Source organism: Cuculus canorus, chromosome 2 (genome assembly GCF_017976375.1).
Source record: "Cuculus canorus isolate bCucCan1 chromosome 2, bCucCan1.pri, whole genome shotgun sequence".
Classification (NCBI taxonomy): domain Eukaryota; kingdom Metazoa; phylum Chordata; class Aves; order Cuculiformes; family Cuculidae; genus Cuculus; species Cuculus canorus.
The window spans coordinates 62,028,489-62,042,436 of NC_071402.1; the positions used below are offsets into that span (position 1 = coordinate 62,028,489).

General features: G+C 37.7%; 1 protein-coding gene across 1 annotated transcript in view; it reads left to right on the plus strand.

Annotated features, from left to right (window-relative positions):
* Positions 1-13,948, plus strand: part of ZNF407 (zinc finger protein 407) — a 344,964-nt gene that overhangs the window by 210,428 nt on the left and 120,588 nt on the right. The window contains exon 7 of the mRNA XM_054059750.1: positions 8,554-8,674. Within this exon, the coding sequence (XP_053915725.1) occupies positions 8,554-8,674 (121 nt within the window). The remainder of the gene's footprint in view (positions 1-8,553; positions 8,675-13,948) is intronic.

Genomic DNA, 13,948 nt, shown 5'->3' on the forward strand with positions numbered 1-13,948 from the left:
TTAAACATTTATTAATAAATTTTACCTTAATTGTGCTTTTTAATAGTCCCTTGTAAGTGTTTGATTATTTGAATAGATTTTGTTCAAACAGATGCGGAAGTCTTGCTGCTTAAGCCACTGTAGTTTTTGTTTTACTGTCATGAGGATAATGTAATATCATCAGGAATTGCTGTGTGAGTTAAGTGACCATTGTCTAACATACAGTGGAAAGAAATGACTAACAAATGAAAAGCTGTAGTTGTTACATCATGAATTTTCCATGGATTTAGTAAAGGAATCTCAGTGGGAGATTTTATTATGTCCCTGAATAAACTAATCTTGATTCAGAACATACACCATCTAAGTGCATAATTTCCTGGAGAGCAGCTACTCTCTTTCTTGAGAACCTGAAGCCATTCTTTCCACCCTGTTTTCAGTTTACTAAAGCAACCATATTTGGAGGAGAGTCTGATGCCTTCAAAGAGGTGGGATATTCAGTCCTGGTCAGGCAGTAGTTCGAAATTGATGAGCTCTCAAAAAAAAAACCAAAAACCCAAACCTGTGCAGGGCCAAATTTAGCTTGCAGGCCTCACTAGCAATCATACTCCCAGAATTTTTCTTCTGATAGCAAGGAACATGTATTTGCATGAGAGTACCGCCACTGTCAGTTCCCGTTCACTGCAGGAATTTTGTATTTTTGAAGTATCCAAGAAAAAGCATTTAGTAAGCATAATAGTTTCTCTCAGTATTAGACTTTGAATGATACCAGGAGCATTTGCAGCTACTGCAGTGGAAGTTGTATGCTTCACTTCCAACCAGCAGTTTCCATTTTTCTGGAGCTTGGAAGAATTTTCACGTGTTGGCTGAAGTTTAACAAATGTAGGCTAAGAATGGAAATGTTTTTTGTTTTTGTTTTTAGTTTAGCAGAAGTATATAGTTGTTACCAATAGGAAGGGAACTGCCCTGTGTTTTTTATTGGCCTGTCATGTGGCACACTGGGATCGTGCGTATGACTAGAACTCATAGTCAGTACAGCCACACAAATGGTGAACAATCATTGTAGAATGGAAAAACGGAAGAAATGCATATTGTCGTCTTTACCCTTCTTTTCTCTACCTATTACATGAGTGCAGGTCTAGGTACTTAAAATGTAAACCCTTGTCATCCATTGTATATTTATATTTTTTTGTCTCATTAGGCCACAAGCCAATAGAAAAAATATTTTATTTCCTGGATTATGTGCAAAATTAGGCTGAAAATATGTTCCTGGTAAGAAAAATATCCAGGTTTTTGATGGCATTTTGCCCTTCTTTTGCCAGTGTGGTAGGGACTTTTGTGCTATGATCACAAGGATTCACAGGATATAGATCATGAAGCTTGCATCTAGCAGGCATAACTTTATATTTTATGTCAGGACTGGAGGCTCGTTATTACTTTGCTATTAACTTTATACTATACAGGACAGTATCTCAGAGGCAGAGGGATCTATCTTTTTGGCATTTATCTGCCTCTGTGGCACAAACAATCAGAGATGATTCTTTAGCAGAAAAATTATCTGTAGCTTCTATTTGTTTCAAGGAGAATGACACAATCCACCTTTGCCTGCAATGTTGCACTTGCACAGGTTCTCTTGTATTTTAATCCAGTGCACAACTTTATCTCAGTCCTTAGTTGCATGTGCTCCTCTTTGTACCTGTATTTTTTCTCTGTCCCTACTTGGCACAATTTTCCCAGAGCAGAATGCCAAAGCAAATTACAATCAGGTTTGAAAGGGATAGGTATCAAAAATAGTCTAAATGGCTTAAATAATTCCTGTCTGTAATACAAGCTGTCTAAGGAGCTGACACAGAACATCTTCCAATCCAAGATTTACTTCTATCACCTGTCAGAGACCCTTGATTCAAGGGCAAATGAGCAAATCCTCACATGTAGTTGAGGAGTCTTAACCGGCTTAACAAGCCTCCTCTTGTCCCCAGCCTCAAGGCCTGAGGTGTCCTGACACCCCAGAGAAATGTTCAGCTGCTGATAGATATTTGACATAAGAGAGTACTTGCTGTAGGACCAGCCACTTAGAGTTCTGATGCTTTTGATTCTGGTATTTATTGCTCTGCTCCTCTCTTTTTAGGTAAGATTTTTTCTATGTACCTGAAGAAATACCTTTACCTTGTGAAAGCTGTGTATACTTTGGAAATATTACAGGGAGCATGAAGTTTAACTCAATGTAAATAAGGCTGGCAAAATCTGGGCCTTGGTCACTCGTAGAACAAACTGTAGGAGCCAGTTTGGTGAAAAGGATGTTATCCCTGGAAGAGATATTTTTCTGGTTTTAAGTATGGGAATGTTAAACTGAAAAAAAGCCATTAGTTTTAAGACTTGAAAAATATTTATACTTAATTTATTTGCAATGCGTGCATGATGCATCTCCATGCAAATAAAGGCTTTCTTAACTGTGAATTAGAACGGTGAAGCAGAAAAAAAATTACCTATCAAAAGATTGCTGGTGTTTCACCAGTTTAGGTTTTCATTCTGTTTTAAATATCCTATTTCCTTAGTGGCCGTCCTGGTCCCATGAGAAGCACGTACTTTGAACACAGAATAAGCTAATTCTTCAGCTGATTTTGTCCTGGTGAAATGTTCAGATATTATTTTGTGATCTGAGTGCATCTCCTTACAGTCCTATTCTGCAAGAATTAATCTATGAAATTCTCCAAGTCTTTCACTGCCTATGCAAATATTACTGGCCTGACCTTCTATTTTGTGAATTAAAGCAATGGCAAATGTGAGTGGTCCAGGGTTTGATCAGAATTTTATCACACTGTAAAGAATACTTCCATCTCTCTCTTTGTTAAATGCTTTAAAATAGGCACTTGTGGCTGCCTAGGCTGTGAGCAGAAACTATCTCAAGAATCTTACACCACTTGCAATATCAGCTGGTGCTATGTGGTAAATAAAGGACAGCTTGTAGTGCTGCAAGAATGCGTATGCTGTAGTTCCGGAGCATCAACATGACTGGAAGGAAAAAAATCATGCTTTGAGTCATCCTGAAACATTTTTTTTTTTAATTCATATTTTGTCCCAGTAAGAAAATCTGCCTGAAGATAGGAAGATAAATAAAGTTGCAAATTTCTATGTTGGCTGAATTGAGAATTTAGTTAATTCCACAGAGAATGCAAGCAATGATCTGAGTTTTATAATAAAAAGAGTAACCAACCTCTAAATCAGCCACCAAACCAACGCACCCTCACACCAAAGGAATATATCACATAATTTAAATATTTTGCTTTAATCATGATCAGCTAGGAGATTGCATAAGAGAGAAAAAACAAACAAGGGTAATTATTGCTGGCTTGAAAGGAAAACATAAAACCACCTTTAATTCTTAATTTTAAAATGTCTTTTTTATGGCTTTGTTGTTATTGTTCTGCTCTCCCCCTTTGTTTATCTGACTTTTGGTATCACTCTTCCCTTCTTCTACGTGTTTCCTAGTAAACTTCCATTTCATGCTGCAGTGGCTGGCTCAGTCCAACAGTGCTGATCAGTCTCAGCCTGTGTTCTCTTGCATTAAATTCCTATTTTAATATTGGCTCAAAAAGCCTATCCTTGTGTTCTACACAAAGACAGTCTACATTAGCTTCTTGTGTGTTGGTTGTGGCAGAATCTTTGTGGAGGTGACAGAAGTGCGTTACAGTAGAGGAGCGTTAGAGCGTAAGTGGTCTTACTGTGCCCAGCCATTCTTTGACAGTCACCCTGAACCTATGGAACTGCTTAAGAGGATTGTGTCTTTGTTCAAATCTTTTCATGAATTTTTGAAGATAGTAGCTTATATCGTACAGATCACTGTTTGTATGATTGCTTCTGCTCACTCATTTCAGTCTTGCGCTTCTCAAGACATTTATAGGTCAATGTAATAAAGAAAGATAATTTAATAATATATGTGTTTTTATCCAGATGAGTGACTCACTTTGTGTTTCTATTTCTCATGTGAACTGCTCTTTGACTTTAATGTGTAGTTACATTACTCGGCATTGAATTTAATGTATAATGTAGCCTCTTCCCTTCAACTTACCCACCACAGCCTAAAAAAATTATAATGTTGAATACCGCATAAAATGTAGCACAGTAAGAAGACTTACTGCTCTTTTCAGCAAGAGGAGAGGTGAAATTTGAAGAGGATCTGATTTGTTTTTTCCTTTTCCATTTAGGCCAACATTTGCAGCAGAGTGTGGAGCTTGATTATAGCAAAGCATTTGGCCAGAAATGACACCAAAAACCTGGGTATTTTAAAACTTTCTCTAACTGAGAGAAAGTACCTAGTGGAACAGTTTTCCTCCCATTTTTGAGTGCACAAATGTCCATCATTTTTGTTATGGAAGCAACTGTATGGCATCCACAGGGTTTCTCATAATAAAGCAGGAGATCAAGGATATGCTTATTTTTATATATCTTATGTGCAAAAAATTTGACCAGACTAAAAGCAAACAGAATTTACTTTAATATGGTTCAGGCTTTGTTAGCAAGACTGTAAGTGCCTCCCCAGGGAACAGCCTTAACAAACACTAGAAATAGCTGGAAATAAGAGGAAAAAAATCCTGTAACATGCAAGCAGATGGCTACATTTTGTGGTCTACTCATTCCTTAGGTCAAATGAAACTTGCAGGATTCTTTCTGTGCTACTCAACACATCATACGAAAGACAGATAGGACTAAAAGCAATAGTTTCCTGTTGAGACAACTGGGGTAAGATTTCTTCCATCTTATTAAGCTTCTGATTGTTTCTTGAGACCTGCAAGCTGAAGGCACCATTTGATTTTTATTTTTTTCCTTAATTTATGTGAAAGCTGGGTCCTCAGTAGCACATTCGTACAAATGCTGCATGTAATCTATAGGTAGAAATTGTCTGGACAGTCATGATTATTTGAAATTATAATGAAAATTTCACTTTGCCATCCACAAATCAACATGGTCACCAAGATTTGTAGGTTTTGTTACTATGTAATATCATTTTTTTCTTTCAAAAGTGCATTTTAAGTACAAATCTGCACAGATAAATTTATGATTGCAGTAACGTATACTCTCAAAACCAGAGAACTCTGAAGAGGTAAAATCAGAGAGAAGCGGAAGGAGCAAGAAGGAAGGAAAAAGAAAGATGTAATTGCAGAGGGGGAGGGTGTGCAAGACAAATACTAAAATAAGTCAGTGCAGGATTTAGAGAAGCAAGAGAAAAAGATGGTTTAAGATGAACAGAATGGGTAGGGCTGACAAGGATAACTGATTAGCAGCAGGCTTAATAACTGCTTTTGTACAGGCTGGTGCTCCCTATGATCTGACCCTTTTATCAGTTGCTTTCACAAACTTTGATTGTTGGAGGTAAATTTTTTCATGTCAGATGACTTAAACAACTGATGCACTTCAGAAGTTGCTTGCAGTTTTGTAAAAAAAGCAAAGCTATTTATTCTTCTGTGATCCTGTGTTTAGGAAACATAGCTTTTTGAAAATGTTTCTGTTATAAACAAAATAACCACTACCCCCCAAAGATAGTGGGTTCTTGCTCATGGACCATGTATCTATCCTTTTTTTCTCCACAGAGCTTGTTGACCATTGGGGCATTTGTGGCACCTATCCTTTTTTGTGGGGTTTGTTATTGAAAAAGTTGCAGATGATGAGGCATGGAGAAGTCTTATGTAATAGTTAAGGTGGGGAGATGGTTTGGGTTTTTTACCTTTATTAATCTTTAAATATATAGACTTTGTCCTTACACATTTTTGGATGTGCAGTGTTAGAGTTATTATGCAGTGTTGTTTTAAAAATATTATCAATATTGCTTTTTTTGTTTTGTCTTATTTTACTTCCGTATGAAATAGATCCTTCACAGGATGGAGTATCTTGCTGGAATTTTTAAAACTGTATAAAAATAAAATTAAGTTTATTGCCTGAAATATCTGGGGGCAGAAAGGGAGGAAGGAAAATTGGGGCTCAAAGGCCGATAAAGAGTGTTCCGGCCCAAAGATAAGGAAGACAAACAATACTTACATGAGTAGGTTTGTGGAAAACTTAAATAAACAAACAAATAAATAAAAATACTGCTTCTGCACATAATGTACTTTTTAACACCCTCCAGTCCAAACAAATACCTAGGGTTTTTTAGGTTTTTTTTCAACTCTACTTATCGACCTGGTTAATTTTCCATAAAAATAAATACTTTGTCCCGTGTGCAGCTGCTAAGAATTACAGGCCACACTAGGCTGTCTTTTTTCCCCCCAGTTTAGTTGGCTTCTGTTGTGTGGTGCTGCTGTGATGTATTTCTGTCAGATTAGATTTACACATAGTCCACTTGACAGGAGCAGGTAGCCACAAGGATTTCCTGAGGAGAAACTTCCTTGGAGCAGCAGGCAAGGATTATCATTTTTCTTTTTGGTCACGATGGAATTTGCAAACCCTCCTGGCTTCCATGGGCTCTTGCTTGTCTGTCAACCCCACTAGCCCTGCCACAGCACAGCAGCAGACCTTTACCTATTCCATCCTCCCCTGAATGGCAAACTAAAAATCTCCTTTCAGTTCAGATCTGCTTTGTTACAAGGGGGCAAGTTGGCAAGGTTCTAATGCATTTTAAATGAAAGCAGTTAAAATTATGTTATCTAAAATACCTGTGGCTTTACTACTTAGGCTTGAAAATGTTGCTGTCTTCTTTAATACTAGAAGATAAAATAAATCAGGCACAGGAAATCTTCAGTTCAAGAACAGGTTATGTTGCTAGGGCGTCTGTGGCCTCCCAGAGAGTTTAATTGAAGCAGCAGCAGTACCATTCAAGCTGCTGGGAGAATCAGTTTCTCCGGAGCAGGGAGTCAGTGTCTGACAAGAAAACCCCATTTGGGGCAGGAAAGACATACTTTCTAGCAGTCTCAATTTGTCCAGCATAGAGGCTTCCTCATTGTGTCCTGCCCCTTCACCTTTCCTTGTCCCATGAAACAATAAATGAAAAATAGTGGCTGGTATTCTCTTCAGCAGCTGCTAAAAGCAATTATTCCAACTCTTTATGGAGCTTTCAGAAGCTGCTTCCTTGTCCTTCTGTACTGTGTTACTGGCTTTTCAGGCTTGAGGACCTTGCGTTTCTTTTTCCCTTGGGAGGAAAAAAACCCAACAGTCTCCAAGAATGAAAAATGCAGATTTCTCTCTCTTCTCAGAATTCTGACAAGGTCTCTGGAACTCTTGAATGTCTCATGCTTTAAGCAGGCTGGAAAAATCTGACTTGGAGGCATGGCCGCTTGGGAGTGGCCTTTTGCTTGCGATGTGTCTTCTGCTGGTAGTGTGTCTCCCATCAGCCTGAAAAACTGCAAATTGTACCTGCTAAGACTCTTGGAGTTCAATTTTGGAACTGCTTATTCTAGATCTCTGAACACTCTACAAGGTAGATGTCCATTCCTAGCAGTTTTAGTTTTATTCAGACTTCTTAAAGTAGGGATGTTGAATCCTCATATAGTCTTTAGGATAAATACTTCTGAAGGCTTGCACAATACAGTCAGGATCACCTAAGTTACAAGCTGACTTTTGTCTTCTGCATACAAAAAGAGACCTGTTTCCTCCCTAAATGGTAATTACATGTGCCTGTAAGCTGCACAGCGTATTTTCGGAGCAACCAGTTAGGAAAATGGGGTGCAGATTTCTTAGGTAGGCATCACAGTATATGTATCTGTCATAGTATTTTTAGGGGGTGGACCTCTCCACTGGAAGGAAAAGTACTATTTTCACATAAAAACTTACAAGGTCAAGATTCTTTTCCTTTTTTTTTTTTTTTTTTTAATTAGTAGTCCTAGAAATTTTCAGTGCCTTTGTACATTCAGCAGAGATTCAGTTTTAGTCTTCTGAAAATATTATTGTCCTAGTCCAGGTTTGGTTGTCAGGGTTTTTTTTTTGTTTTGGTTTTGGTTTTTTTTAAATAATTTCTTAAGTCCTGCTGCTGAATTTGGCCTGCTGTTCAGAAAAGATTCACAGTGGTAGAATAACAGGCAAGAGAGGGGGAATGGAGCACTGAGTTCTGGTTCATATTCTCAGTCCTGGTTTATGTGTGTTATTTAATGGGTAAGATGAAAAATCTAGGACTAGAGACAAAACCAAAAATACTTTCCTACTGGAGATGGTCCTTTCCAAGCAAACACTGAATAGAAGCCTCAGACTGATTTCTTGCCATCGCTCCAACAACAGTGTTGCTTTCAGGGCTGTTCATGGGCCCAACTTCAGCAGAATGTGTAGGGTGAGAGGAATGCCTGTCAGCTGGTGACGATGTTTTCATGAAGTAAGGCCCAGTAATATGGTTACCCTGTTTCAGTGTTCTTTCTCCTCTTCTTTGTTGCTGTGGAACACCACACGGGATGACAGCTGGCTACTGATGTGTGTATGTCATAATGAAAATAGCATTTTGCAATTAATGCACTGTGTTTGGAAATTTATTTTGTATTTGCGGTTGTTGTATGTACATGGAGCAAAATCTGCCTTGAGGGATATGCCAGAAATTTAGACTTGTCTTCCTTTTCTGTTGATGAAAACTGATAACGCCTATCTTCTCTTGTCACCTTCTAGGAGAGAAACCATTCAAATGTGATGAGTGTAACTTTGCTTCCACAACACAATCGCATCTGACACGACATAAGCGTGTCCATACTGGAGAAAAGCCTTACAGATGTCCCTGGTGTGACTACAGGTAATGAGTCATTAACTAAAGCATGATGAGAGAAGGGTTAAGGTGATCAGATGAGGTTCATTTGAAGTCACCAATAAAAATATATTGCCATTAAAACACCATCAGGGCAGCAGTAATTGCATATTAAATTAGGAGCTAAATTTAAAAACTTAGTCTTCAGTATTTAGGTATTACTTTATAAAGAAAAACAAATGATGGGAAACCTTTTAGTGGTAACACTGCAGTGCTAATGTTGAGTGTTTGTTTCACAGCTGCTCTAGTGTCTGTTAGAATTCTCCATGGTGAGGCCGCTTATCTACTCCGTATTTTCAAATCGGTTGCAGTTTTGAAACTTTTCTCGGTTGACTTGCAACCATTTCACCAAGAAAAGAAAAGTCTCCTAAAAGGCTTAGCAGCCTAAATACTCACCAGACACTTATTGGAATGGGAAGCAACTGGAGCTAGTTACTGTGCTGCAGTCTTGTTTTTCTGCTCCAGTTTTCTTTTCCCTTGCCAGATGGGGTATTTGGATGAGAGTTGGCTGTAGGTTTGGTTGCGTGGCAAATTCTCCCATGTTGCATCACTAAAACCCGTTCTGTTAGGGCAGTAGATTAAATTCTCAAAGATCACACGAATGGACAGTTAAGAACGCTTCTGAGGTTTGTCACGTGTCTTTTTCTCATTATAGGCTACTTATTAAATGATCTCATATTGCTTCTTAAATGATTCTTTACTCTTCTTAAATATACTTCTCCAATCTTGAATACTTATAATACCTTGCATGAGGTGGCTGGTCCATGTGTACCATAAAGAAATCCATAGAAGTTATTCATGAGCAATTTGGAAGAGCTGATATTCAAAAGTTTTTAAAAAATCAGTGTTGTGTTTGATAAATGGCATATGATTATGTAATTAGGTGCATGTTCTGTGATGCATGCATAGAAGAGGAAAAAGTTAAACATTTGATTATACCACTATAGCACTTTTTATTTTCTTTTAATGCTGAGCATACAACTGTAATGTTCTTTTCATATAAGTTTTAATGGAGTTTCCTAAAACAAGATTATGTGACAAAGCCTAGCCACTCTCATAATACCTAGCCTCATGATGTTTATGAGCTACTTTACAGAAGCTCCTGTGTAGAAAGCTTCTGCAGTGATCATACAATTTCTGTTCAAAAATTTTATTGCATTGGTTTGTGTACGCAGAGCAAGTGATCTGTGAACTCTTCTGTATTGAACACCCATTAAATTACTACCTAGAACTGCAGAGGACTGAATTTGGTAACTTCAGGGAGGGCTTCCAGTTCTCTGGTGCTACCTTAAGAGTCTCCCAGGTTTTTTTTTCTTTAACATACAGAAGTGTTTCTGTCATCTTCCATAAGTCATCTAAGAAACAGAGGTGGGTTTGTGTAGTTGTATTAAAAGGTCTGTGTTGAGTGAAGTGAGAGCGTATAAGCCTTAGTATGACATGGTATGCTGCAACGAAGGTAAAAGGAGTGCTGTCTCTGACCTTACATGTTCAAGGAAGCTTCATCTTGTGGTCGTCCACTTTATGAACGATCCGAATTAGAAAGGATAGTCTTATTACAGAACTAGGTAACGAGAGATGGGTGACAGTGGGTTTGAGCTCCTGGCTTGAAGTCCTGGAGACCGAGTGGTGTAGATGTGAATCAGTTTGCAGTTTGGGGTTTGTTACACACACATGCAATGAGTGGATGCAATTCCCTGACTCACTATGACAAAATGCTTAACTTTAATGCTCTATTAAGTGAAAGACAGATAGTTTTTCTTTAGATTGACAATATTCTGTATGGGATACAAACTCAAAAGAATGACAAATTTTTTACTAGTATTTTTTTTTATATTGGATGCTATTAGACAAAAAGCAAATATAACTTATTTTATCAGGGTTAACAAGAAATCTCTGAACATCCCCTACCTCTACATTATTGAAAAATAAGTGTTTCATGGTAATAGGACATTAATTTCCATCCCTTGCAGGCCAATTTTGACCTAATCTTTGGAGGCTGATCTCTACAGATACCAGCTGATGAAATTTTGATTCTGCAGGAAATTTGTTCTGAGCTCAGCTGAAAAACATCTGGCAGGGATGCAGGAATTGGAGTACTACTGCTGCTGCCAGTTCATAGAGGCAGTAAGGCACTCCTATAGCTGAGATGCAGAGAAGCCAGTAGTGGGGCTGCTCTATTTATTAGCCCAGCAGTCCTGTTTGTGCCTGCCAGTTTCCACAGTCCTGGGATATTAGCCAGCCTTGTTGGCAAGTATTTTTTTACTATCTACCTCTTGCGTTTCTTTCTCTCTCTTTTTTTTTTTTTGGTTTTTGTTTCGAAGTATAATTGTAAGGGAATCGCATGTTGCCTCCTCATCAAATCAGCCAGTACTGTCTCTTTTCAGAGAAAGGTATTAGCAACTCTTTAAATTATGTCCTTTATACCAGTTCAGCAAATGGTATGTACTTTTCAGAGTGTCACTTACAGAAAACATAAAATCAGGATTTTAAAATCTGCTGACCTAGTGATAAAACTCACCCCTGTGTCTAGTGGTCAAGTTCTCACTGTGGTGCTTTCAGCTCAGGCCTTGCACTGTAAGTTCATCCAGACTATTTTGGATATTGCTGTTTAGTGTTGCTTGGCAACTGCAGACTCTTTAATGACCCTTGTAGCTTCAGCAGGTGACTAGTCCTTGTTTTGTGTACAGGTATGGAGTTAGGGTATTGTTAGTCCTACTATAAAGTCTCCTTTCACTTATAGGTGAAGTGATCTCTCTAGTCGATAGTTTGAGACACTTGAATTAAAAGTGTCTAAATACAAGGTATTTTAATTATTCATTTTCAGCTCATCAGTGCTCAGAAGCTTCTTAGAGATTCCTAATTCCAAGCTCTTCAGTTCCTCAGGAGGAAATTGTGAACGATCATCCTGCAAAAAGTCTTGCCAGTATAGTGAATGAAAGGCTAGGTAACCTTGGCTAGAAGTACAGAAAGAAAGGCTGTTAAACGAAACAGTTCCTCTGAATTGAGGAACTGTTAGGAAAATCTGGATCACCTGTGTCATTTAGAACTCTTCTCCCCCCCTCCCCCCTTCCTTTGCTTAGCAGCAAAGACTGAAGTGAAATAGTCTGTAAAATACTATGAGAAAAAGACTGATTTTGTCTGCATGGAACAGAAAAGGAAATATATTTGCTATATAACCCACAGCATGAGAAATTATTTTCTTGACTGGGAAAACATATGAACGGATGTGGTTTTCTAAAATGAATCATAAGCTAAACTAGTCTTTTTAGCTCACAGATTATGTGTTCTCAATAATGTTCATATTCTCAGAACAAAATGGTAGATTTTGTGCATTTTGTTTACCAAGTTGCTTTTATAATGTGTGTTTCTAGTTGAATTTAAATATTCTTGCAAAAATGTTACCTTGCATCTGTACTTTTTGTACTGCGACTGTGCTTATTTTTGTCTAAATCTTTTGAATTTTGTTAACAACGAAATGAACATCTGCCTTTCTAGATAGCAGTGAGTGACTTCTACTGAAGTTTATAATTTGAAATTATATTTTCAGTCTAATTTTTGAAATCTAATTTCCTCTGATGGAAGAAAAATATTTGTATTCATAAATATAAAAGTTGTGAAATGTCCTGTTTATATTTTTTCACATTTCTGTTTTCAATTTAGGTTTGCCCTATTCAGATAGAAACACGCACGATTTTCCTTTGCATTTACTTTTTCAAATCACACAGCATCTCTCCATTTGCAAGTCAATGTGCTTTGTCATACAAAAATATTCATTCACTCCTAATTAATGTTCAACTTAATTTTATAATACAGAATTGGTCTCATAGGGCCCTACACCACCATTACATATGCAATGCTTATTTTATATTTCTTAGTCATTTAAAAAAGATGTCTTACGTGGCTGAACCTTTCAGACTACGTGATCCTAGATTTATACGGACAACAATACTGTGTGCATTTGCTAATGGGCCCAGTAAGTAGTGAAGAGCCTTACGGCCTCCTGGAACTGAACTATGCCTGTGAACTTTAATTTCTAAACTGTTGGGTGTAGTCTGTGGACAGACTTTCTAGTCTTTCAGCACATTTAGGCACCTGAATTTAACCTGATTTCAGAAGTTCTACACTCCCATAAGTCCAATGATGTCAATGAAAGATGCAGCTATACGGCATTTTTGAAAAATGAACTGTTTTGTGCATGTGTCTAAAGTAAAGAATTAGGAATATCATCTTAGTCATATGTAAGGCTTTAAATTCAACTCCCGTTGGTACAGGCTTTCCATGTAATTATCACAGCTTCTCAGGCAAGTAATAATTTATGTTCATGGTGTGTATGAGGTGGGATGTTTCAGTAAGAAATGGATCTGGATTATGTTTTCTATGGGGCAAACCAGAGCCATCATAGTAAAATTTGTTGGAGTTCGTGGCTCAGGAGGAGCGCTGGCATAGTTCTGTGATACAAAACCAGTTTTGCTACAACTTTGATCATGAGAGTGAGGGACAGGTGTAATATTAATGTACTTTTTGCTATCCCTGTGCTGCAGTTAAACAAAATAATTTATCTGGGATTCCAGTGGGTTCATTTTGCGTAGAATACTCCTGGTGGTGAGGGGGAGGAGGGAAGCGGGGGCAACATCCAGGTGATGTTCCACAGCCATAGATAAGAGGGTTTAGAAGCTATAGAAAATGAACACCCAGGCCAGGAAAACAGCATTATTTCCATAAATGCACCTTTCTATAAAGTATATGACTTGTGAAGGATGTCTTACAAGACTGAGAATAAATAGCATACATTTTTAATATAATTATGTAAACTAAAATAAATATTTTACGTTTATTATGCATAATAAAATAATTAGACAACATTCTGTAAGGGATTATGGCATCTGAAATTCCAGCTGCAGAAGGATTCATTGCATATTTCCAGCAGCAGCAGCCGCATGACTTAGGGGGAGTGACTCCACAGGGGCTACTTTTCTCTTTTTGGACAGCATCCCTAGGGAGTTCCTATTTCCCTCTGACTTATAGTATGTGTTCATAGGTTGTAAAGATCAGTTTATAATACACTCCAGGATTTGCACCTAAGTCGTAAGAATGTGCAAAGTAAGTGTTTTCTCTCTGTTTGCTTTGGTGCATTTAATAACCTTTAGTTGTCTTGGTACGATTGCATCAGCAGTGTGTTATTCTTGGGATAACTAGGGACTACTTTAAATGCTGAGACAACAATATGTACTTATTCGTTGCAAAACTGAAAGGCTGTTAAGG